At 40.0% G+C, this 10,293-nt stretch overlaps 1 protein-coding gene across 1 annotated transcript; it reads left to right on the forward strand.

Annotated features, from left to right (window-relative positions):
- Window positions 1-1,578: 1,578 nt before the first annotated feature.
- klhl35 (kelch-like family member 35) lies at window positions 1,579-9,560 on the forward strand. The gene is made up of 7 exons (XM_049018415.1): window positions 1,579-1,692; window positions 2,882-3,743; window positions 4,133-4,317; window positions 6,258-6,376; window positions 7,162-7,350; window positions 7,532-7,720; window positions 7,864-9,560. Exons 2-7 carry the CDS (start codon window positions 2,896-2,898, stop codon window positions 8,062-8,064), a joined length of 1,731 nt encoding a protein of 576 aa, XP_048874372.1. The 5' UTR covers window positions 1,579-1,692; window positions 2,882-2,895; the 3' UTR covers window positions 8,065-9,560.
- Window positions 9,561-10,293: the final 733 nt, after the last annotated feature.

Below are 10,293 nucleotides of genomic sequence, written 5' to 3' on the forward strand. Positions count from 1 at the left end.
GCTTCGTGGTCCTTGACTGGCATTTGGCCTTGGGATTCTTTGGTTAGCCATTTTTTGTGTTGGGACTTCATGATCCCAAGTGGCCGCCTTTCCACGGGTGGTGTGTTGTGTTGTCTCCACCCTGTTTCTGGGATTCTGTTTTGGGTTTTGTGTTCTTGTCCCTGTTGCTTTTAGATTGCTGGTTTGGGTTCTTCAGTCCTCTGCAGATGAGTCAACCATCTATTTCACCTCATCCTGGGGCTGTCCACCCAAACAGTGGCCCAAATCCCCATGGTTCCCTGTTTCCAGCTCTGTTGGGGCTATTGGTTGGGGGGGGGGGGGCAGGGAGCAGAAGACCTGGCATGTGGGGTGGGCACTCTGGGGTGAGATGTTCTGTCATAGGTCTCATGGCATGAAGGCTAATATGTGACATTACTGTAATTCCAGTGTAGAACTTGCCATATGGCATCATATTCTTTAATGTAAAATTTACTGTAAAAGTTTGTATTTAACTTATCAAATTTGCAGCAAAAATCAGTATGCACAGGAATCTGTTTCGAGGCACAATTTACGTAGTGTCTTCTGTCTGAGGGAGACCTGGAGAAGGAGTTGCTGAGGGAGTTTCAAATATAATATGACGTACAGACACCACAGTTGAGCACTTTAAGGACTGTCCTTTTAATTACACTCATGCGCTGCACAACTCATTTTGGTCCCGCAAGATTATAGTGGAACTGAAAATTTCCTGTCACCTAGTGACTTTGTAGCACAACGCATTCCTTACGTGTTTGTGGTGATACTGGTCTATACAAACCTACTACTGTTAGGTCGTATAAAGCATACAATTATGTACAGAACATAATACATGATAATCAACTATGTTACTGGTTTATGTATTTACTTTCTATCATTGTTTTAGAGTATACTGTTTCTACTTGGTGTGTAGCACACCATACCATCCAATTTTGTGTAAATAGTAGGCCTAATTATGATGATGGCATGAAGAAATTACCTAAAGATGTATTTCACAAGATGTATCCGGGTCGTTAAGACATGACTGTACAACAATTGAATATGTTGCATTTTATTTCTGAATAACAAGGAAGTGAAGCGAAATGATATGTTGCCATACTTTAACACCGTACCATTGACAATTAATTAATTCTATGAGAGGAAGGTACATTACCTGACTCATGCGGGACGACGATGCAACTATAAGGTCAAATAAATATTTCATAGAAATATTTCATATAAATACCACATTGGATCTATCTGGAAGAGGCAAAGTAGATGCACAAATAAAAACAAGTAGCGATATAAGGTAATTATCTATAGGTAAATAAAAAGCGGTTGCATTAACACATAGTCATTGTTTGGATAAGTGAACTGGAGCCGATGCATTTTGCATGAAATACAACGGAAAGCAGGGCCCCTGCATATTTTATTTATGTTTATTACTCACAGGCTTAGTCTTCCCACATGCCCTGATTAGCCACGCGCGCGGTGTCACCGCTGTCCCGCCCACACGACAACAATGACGAGTGGGAATCTAAACAAAAAGGCGTCACGTGCGCACCCTGACCATCCTGCTGTTTTTATACTGGCTTTATAACACGCCAGCGCGTCTCCTTCACATCAACATAAGGCACCGGGCTCGTACTGCACCGATATTACTTTTCAGTTATCCAGAATCGACCGGACCTAGTCGCGAAGGTAAGTTTGATATTTGTTATAACAAGAACACTTAATTTAAAATGACAATTGCATGTGGACTAATTGTTTCACCATGTAGCCTTCTATATATTTTTGAGCTACCGATTAGATTAAGACATTAAGAATGATTTAGCAAACGAAAAACATATCTGCTGCATTTGTTTTTTTTTCCTCAGGAAAAACAGGAACTATAGTGACAGAAAGAAAGAGAGAACGTAATAGATTGAGATGGTGAAGTTTACGGTCATTAATCCGCAGTTTAACAATGGGCGCCCGTTTCGGTATCAGTTGCAACTCAGCATCCAAACTGCTCCGGCTCAGCGGCATGATGCTATCGCTTGAGAACCATCTGCTGCGATTATCTCTTAGATCATAGATTTCAACGTATGCCCACGCGCACGTGCGCATTCGTATTGCTTTCATCTTAAAGTGTTTTTAGGGCTATGTAGATTGATGATTTTGATCAAGGCTACTATTTGAGTGGCTGTGTGTGTGTGTGTGTGTGTGTGTGTGTGTGTGTGTGTGTGTGTGTGTGTGTGTGTGTGTGTGTGTGTAGAAACTATTTATGCTGTTCAAGAAGCAGTATTCTTTGCTCTTTTATGACGGGACTGTCACACTTTCATTCTAGCATCTCTTCTACCGTTATTATCAATGTAAACGACAAAACTCGAGAAGTCGAGAAGGTAATAAAATATTACCCAGCTAAATCAGATGTTACAGTGGCGGCATACATCCAGGGAAAATAGCATTAGTACTTACAAATGAAATGCAATAATGTGTCATCCTTCACCATGCGTGAATGTGAAGGAAGTCAGAGTGTATGTAATTGTGATTTACCTTATAATAAAGAAATATGATAAATAATAAACAGATGAAATTTAATTCAAATGATGAGAGGTTGTTCAAAAATTTGGACAAAGAGTAATAGTATGATGTCATCTGTGTAAATATGAAAAGTGATGGCTTTAACATGCACTCTTATGCTGCCCTCATCTGAATATGTGTCTCGGTCCCTGAAAAAGACTTAAATGTTTTTAATTATATATGTTTTAATTGTATAATTGTCGAGAATTGCTGTCAATTGCTGTCACGAAGCCACTTATCGGCCGTACAGTTTACGCTACCACACCACGCATAAAAACACATGTCATCCTCTGTTGACAAGTCTGCACCACGTTTTATTTTGTAGATCCAATATCTTTGATGAGATTCAAGAAAACCGAGACCCAAATGGAGGGACAAACTGTGGCCAACTTTTCCCCAGAGTCTTGCTTTGCAACTGAAATACTGCAGGTGCTCAGCACATACCGGAAGAGTGGCATCTTCACTGATGTTGTGCTACAGGTGGAGGACCAGGAGTTCCCTTGCCACCGCGCTCTGCTCTGCGCCAGTAGCAACTATTTCCGCTCTATGTTCCAGGGCCAGCTCCGCGAGAGCTGCCAGTCTCTGATCAAACTGCAGGGCATCTCTGCAGCTGCCATGGAAAACCTGCTCAACTTCATGTATGAGGGCAAGGTTGATGTGGATGAGGAGAATGTTGAAATTGTCTTCAGGGCAGCTGACCTGCTCGGTGTGAATGTGCTTAGTAAGGCCTGCATCCAGTTCCTGGAGCAGCGAGTCGATCACTCCAACTGCCTGGGCATCATGGACTTTGCCAGCTCCTTCTTCATCCAGCCACTGGCGGAGCAGTGCCAGAAGATTCTCTACCAGGACTTCGTGGAGGTGTATAAGCATGAAGAGTTTCTCAGCCTGACCAAGGGGCGCCTGACGGAGTTCTTGTCCTGTGAGCAGTTGAAGGTTGACCGTGAGGAAGTCTTGGTAGAAGCCATACTCAAATGGGTTCGCCATGACCCAAATGAAAGGAAAGAAGCGCTGAAGGACCTGCTGGAGTGTGTCCACCTACCCTTGGTTGACCCTGTTTTCCTCATTAAAACACTGGAAAGTGATAAGATCCTCCAAGATTCCAAAGAGTGTCTCCCTCTGCTTCTCGAAGCTATGAGATATCATATCTTCGGAAAAGAAGTTAATTCTTCCAGGACACAGCCAAGAAGGTATGTTACCAAGATCTTAGATTTAGAAAACATGGCAAACGTAGCATGGACATTTTTTTGGTATAGACAAAAATATATCAGATAAGAAAATAAGTACCAAAAAAGTACCAAATAGGAAATAAGTGATAAGTATTTTATATTGTCTTTAAAAACACTGAATTGCTTCCCCTTCTTGGGAAATTAGTATTATGTTATGCAATCTTCTTACTTTCTTCTTGGTAATCGTAGCATCAGAAGCAGTCTAATTTTGTTTTGAAGTGAAGGATAATTAATTTCTACTTTGGTCCAGTATGACCGAAATAGCACCGAATTGGTCGATTTCATCTGGCACTGTGCTCAAGCACACATCCGTCTCACTTCTCCTTAATTCAGCTCTTGCTTTCACTCAGGTCAACAGTGAGAATGGAAGTGATCGTCGTGATTGGTGGTTGTGACAGAAACGGCCTCTCCAGACTGTCCTACACACAGAAGTTCAACATTCACTCAAAAGAGTGGCTTCCGGCAACTTCCATTCCCGGATACTCTAAGTCCGAGTTTGCAGCCTGCGAGCTTCAAAATGATGTCTACGTTTCAGGTATAATCCAGTAATACGAGAATCAAAGACACTGTCAGACGTTAGATTATCCTTTTCAGTAAATATAGACTTTATATTTTTCTTGCAATTATTTACATTTTACCCACTGATATGCAAGACATTCATAGAGTAAAGATGAAAACAGAGCCATAATTTGGAAAACATGTTTAATGTATTACAAAATAGTAAAATTATTACTTAGACATAAAGCACCCTCCACAATTATTGGCACCCCTTGTAAAGATTTGCAAAAAGCGTTAGAAAAAAATTCACCTTTCGGTGAAGCAGTTTCATGTCACACCGAAAAATTGAGAAAAATCCAACCTTTCATTAACATAAATTTATTCCAAGGAAAAAAAATCCTTCATAAAGAAATAATTATCTTTAACGAAAACACATGTGCCACGTTATTGGCACCCCTGGAAATTATAGTGAACACAATGTAACTGAAGCATGTTTCCCCTACATACTGTACATCTTTGAGTTGATTGAATAGGAACCTTCAAGCTGTAATCCATATCTTCCTGGTTAACATGGATATGAACATGAGGTGACACAGAGCCCAAATGGTATTATGGACTCCATGAAATACCAGGACATTTTAAATCAAAATTTGGCTACTTCTGCCAGGAAATATAAACTGGACCTCACTGGATCTTCCAGCCAGACATTTATCCTAGACACATGTCCAAATCAACACAAAAATGGATATCTGACGTCAGAATGGCCATCTCAGTCCCCTGACCTGAACCCTATTGAAAACCCCTGGGCTGAGCTGAAGAGGAGAGTGCGCAAGGGATTGCTTAGGACCCTGAATGATCTGGAGAGATTCTGTAAAGAGGAATGGACTCAGATGCCCTGCTTGGTATTCTCCAACCTTATAAAATGTTATAGGAGAAGACTCAGTGCTGTTATACTGGCAAAGGGAGGTTGTACAAATTATAAAAAGCAGGGGTGCCAATAACTGTGGCACATATGTTCTTGATGAAGGATTTTTTTTTTCTTGGAATAAATTTATGTTAATGAAAGGTTGGATTTTTCTCAATGAAGCTGCTTCACCTAAAGGTGGATTTTAACCCTAACCCTTTTTACAAATCTTTACAAGGGGTGCCAATAATTGTGGACTGCGTTGTATACAGAATTTAAAAGGAGAAAATATTATTTTCAAAGATAAGGGTGATTGAATGGTTGAATCTAGAGTTTACGAATATTCAACCCCAGTGGCAAATCACATGCACAATGGAGATAAATGTAAAACTGGTATCATGAAGGATCAGCTGGCATGATGAAAGACAATACTCTTCTCTGTCAAAATTCTTTTCCAGAGAAACTCGTCTGCAGCAGCTAGAATATCTCTCTGCGATTCCATTGAATGCTTAGGCTTGCAATGTGGAATTACTAGTTTTGATGCAAGGCAGTTTTCATTTCCAGTGTAAAGTTTACAATCACGTCTGCCCTCTATTTGTTTCAGTCAGTAATTGGTTCTCCAATATGACATATAATAAATAAAAAATGAGATGAGTTTTTCATCTCTTCTATCTTTCTCTTTTATCTTGAACATCAGCAGCACTGATTGTGTGGGACCTAGTCGTAGACAACAATGGATGTTAACATTGGCGTGTGATTTGGTTCACAGTTCAACACGCACGCACACACATTTGAATAATACTGATCTACTTTCATTAAATGCTACAAAACATTAAAAACATGCACTGCTTGATAAGTCCTGCTTAGCAACAGATTAGTTATTCAAATAGAATTCGAACAACGGGACGTGACATTTTAAAAGTTAATAGGACTTGGTCTAGAAAAATCTATAGCTGACATTAAGATACCATACCTTCATATTAATAATTCAGCTGGAGTGAAAATTAATATTTGTTAACTTGACTCACACAAGGGAGTGAAACGCTTTTGTTTGCTGTTATTGCTTGTCGCAGGAGGCCAGCTGAACAGCACTGATACATGGCGGTACCTGCCTCAGCTCGACCAATGGGTGCGCGTCGCCTGCTTGGCCAATGGCAGGTGGCGACACAAGATGACAGCTCTCCAAGGAAAGGTAAGTCATGGGTACAGCATGTGATAAAAAAAAGCTGTAAAAATACAATCCGTGAAACATGCACACGCATTTCGCTGGATAAGGGACTAGAAGTAACAGTAACAACAAAAATAATGTAAAAGTAAAGTAAAAGGGACCCTGCAATGCTTACCAGGATAAATGGTTATGAAGCAGAAAGATATGGGCATTTCATCATGACCTTCTACTTAATAAGGGATATGCAATGATACAATGGATGGATTGACGAATGGATGGATGGATATATGTATGTGCAGTACTGTGCAAAAGTCTTAGGTTTAAATGATCTTAATGATGGTGTAAATCGATGATAATATGTCTGCCAAAATGTGTCGGCTTAGCCATTTCTAAGCCTCTCCTAAAGTTACCACAGTATCTACAGCAACTCTCCAATACACCAATGGTTTTTTTGATTGGACCACTAGCACAACTCATGTGGCTAATGAATAAGTCTATAAGTTGTTGAACTAATTAAGTTCATTAATTTATTGAGCCGGTGCTGAAATTTAACAAACGCATGGAATAGCTGGGATGCTCCCGATGAGAGGTTTGGGAACCGAAGCAATGTTCATCCAGCCATCCAGGAAGACTTTAATAGCTTTTTTGAGATTAAATATGTACTCACTACCGAGAGAAAATATTTAAAGATTTTCTTTGACTGCCTTTGACTTTTGCACGGTACTGTGTGCATGTATGGATGGATAGATGGATGGATGGATGGATGGACGGACGGACAGTGATGGACGTGTGCTTGCTTGTGGTTGCAGCTGTATGCAGTGGGTGGTTTCAACGGGCACCAGAGGTTGTCCAGCGTGGAGTGTTACAGTGCCTACGATAACCAGTGGCAGGAGGTGGCGCCTCTTCTGCTGCCCGTGAGCTCTGCTGCCCTGGTAGCCTGTTCTGGGAAGCTCTATATCATCGGAGGAGCCCTCAGTGAAAACTGCAACACAGATAAGGCAAGATTCAGGCGGTGCTCTCAGCACACTCAAAAAAACACACACGTTCAACTCAATTTGGTCCTGAGAGAAAGTCTACATACATGACAAAGTCTTTATTTGTAAACAACGCATGATGCTTCAATGTTGTGACTGACAAATCTGCAAGACGAGGGAAGCTAACTCTCTGTAACTGGTACAGGTGCAGTGCTATGACCCTGTTAATGACCAGTGGAGTTATATGGCACCCAGCCCCTTTACTCAAAGGTGTATAAGTGCCACAACCTTCGATGACAACATCTATGTGGTTGGTGGCCTCCTGGATGACATATACAAGTACACCCCAAGTCTGGATACTTGGAGTAAGGTGGCCAGCTTGTCAATGAAACTGGTAAGCTACTGTACTAGGAGACTAACCATACCCTAACGCGCATTACTGAAATGACCGATAGATTGTGTTCAAAAGCAGCACAAGCAGCTGTGGCTATGAGAGCTGTGTTAGATAACGACTCTTCTTGGTTCTTGGGTTTTTAGGAAAGCTGTGGTTTGACGGTGGCCGGCGGGAAGATATACATTCTTGGAGGGAGAAACGAGAGCGGCTTTGGCATCGACAAGATGTGGACCTTCAATCCCGAGAGCAGACAGTTGACCGAAGAGCTGCCCATGTCGCGCTGCGTGAGCTACCATGGCTGCGTCACGGTCACACAGCACTTCCCCTTGAAGCCCCACGTCTGAGCGATCTTCTCGAGCACCACGTACACTTGTGGATGGATCTGTAGCCTTCAGTTTAAAGGTCACTTCCTGAAGCAATGGCACAGCTACCTGAGGATCCTCAGAGCTGAACTATCTAGACATCGAGATTGAAGCTATGTCCTCGAATCGTTCCTGATTCCATTCTCGATTGCTATTTTTGTTGCGTTTGGTCAAACTGGAAGAATGACCTGTTTTACTTTGCAACATGGAATGCTTTCACATTCACAACTCAGACAGGTTTCCTCAGTACTTACAAATGAACGAGCATTTTGAGTATTTACAGGATTTCTCATTTGTGAGGAGCTCGTTAGGGGCGATGAAGTGAATTTATGAAACTGTGAGTTCTACTACTACCATTACTATTATTTATGCAAATTATCTAAAAGATGGGAGAGTCTGGAAATCATCCCGTGTGAAGATTAAACATGGACTGCTCTTTGAGAATAGGTCCTAAATATGAAATGTATTACTATTTATTAAATTGTTATATATTAACAAGAGGCAATGGCCTTACCTGTATGGAAATTTTCTTGAGCACTCTTTCATTTTACTATTGTATTTTTTTGTAATTGCATCCTAAAACTAATGCTAATACATTTGTTCTTTGTGCACTTCTTGCACTTCATGCATTAAGACTCAATCAAATATTTTCCTCAGGAATGAAACAATTCTGGTTACCCTGTCGGATTAGGCACATAGTTCAACAATATGTTAATTTTCAGTTTAAACCACAACCACATTCCAAAACATCCCAAATTCCAGACCAATTCTTTGGAAAAGACCAGAGCCTAGATAACAGGAAGAGGTTCGGGGGGAATGCTATGTGTTTACCAAAACATAATCTGCTTCTGAAGAACTGCACTAATTAGTGACCTCATTTACTGTCAGCAGCCTGGAAGAACAGGTTTAAAATGTGATCTGTATGTCCTTCAAGGACATGCACATACACCAGCAAAATATATCTACCTCCTAAGTTTGGCCTTTTCATTGATCTTTACGTGAAATTAACCCTTTCTTGGAATTAATGACTGACACTCTATCACGTCTGGTACACCATAAAATCTGACATAACAGTCTGCTGCATTGCCAGCAAAATGCAGTTTTTGTGTCAGAAGTGGTCACCTGATTGCTGTTTTAACTAATATTTTATACTTTTTAATGTTTCCTTTTGATGTATCATTGTTGCATAATGTTTCAACGTCTCCTAATGATAGTTTGTATCTGCTTTGTGACATTTTATGTTTTTATCATGAGCTTCAGATGAACTGACATTTTATAAAATGTGTGCACATTGAATTTTTAATATATATCAAAAAAGCAGAAAATCCCTGTAATGTGAAAGACATGATATAAATCATTCAGTATTCAAGAAGCCAATTATTCATTTAATTTTGTAGTAATGACTGCGTCATACTTTGGTAAATATATTTTATAATGTATTTGTCTTATGTTGCAAATTATTAAAATTTTTCATTTGATTTTAAGGTAATCATTTGTTCTTATTTGTAATTTGCAAATAATTGCATATATTGAAATGCTTTCAAGTTCATAACATTGGAGTATCCATACATCTTATAACTACTTATGCTGGTCCGAGTCACGGGGATAAACAAGCCTATCCTAGGCAGCAGATTTATTATTATTATTATTATTATTATTATTATTATGTGGACATTGAAAAGTTTATATTACACTCTTTTGTCAGATGCACAATGAAACATATACCAGTCAGATCGACAACATATGGATAGTAGTGCAAATGCATTGTGTTCTACAGCCTGATTGTGCGGCCCAGCATTCATAGTGTGGAGAGTAAAGAAGCAGCAGGAGGTCGATGGCAGATGAGCTCATGATTGGTTCATTACACTAAGACTCTGTACAGCTGGGGTCCTGCAGGAGATGAGGCTGTAATTTCTAATGACTGCCACTAAAAGCCCTTTCACTCGCTGAAAACAGATTGGAAAGCATCCCTAAGGACACCCGCCACGTCCTATTTTAAATTATAGGCTTTAAATTTATACATTTCTGTTCAGCTTTTAGTGAAACCTCATCGAGAAATGTAGAAAATCTGCAGATCTGGATTGTAATTAGATTTAATCAGTTTCACTTTTAAAGCACATATGGAAGTTGATTCAGATATAACCATGAAGTGAGCTTTTAGCAGACATTTGGTGATTATTAGAAGGTTACTGCTAATCCTTCTTTTAGACT

This window comes from Brienomyrus brachyistius, chromosome 6 (assembly GCF_023856365.1).
Source record: "Brienomyrus brachyistius isolate T26 chromosome 6, BBRACH_0.4, whole genome shotgun sequence".
Lineage (NCBI taxonomy): Eukaryota > Metazoa > Chordata > Actinopteri > Osteoglossiformes > Mormyridae > Brienomyrus > Brienomyrus brachyistius.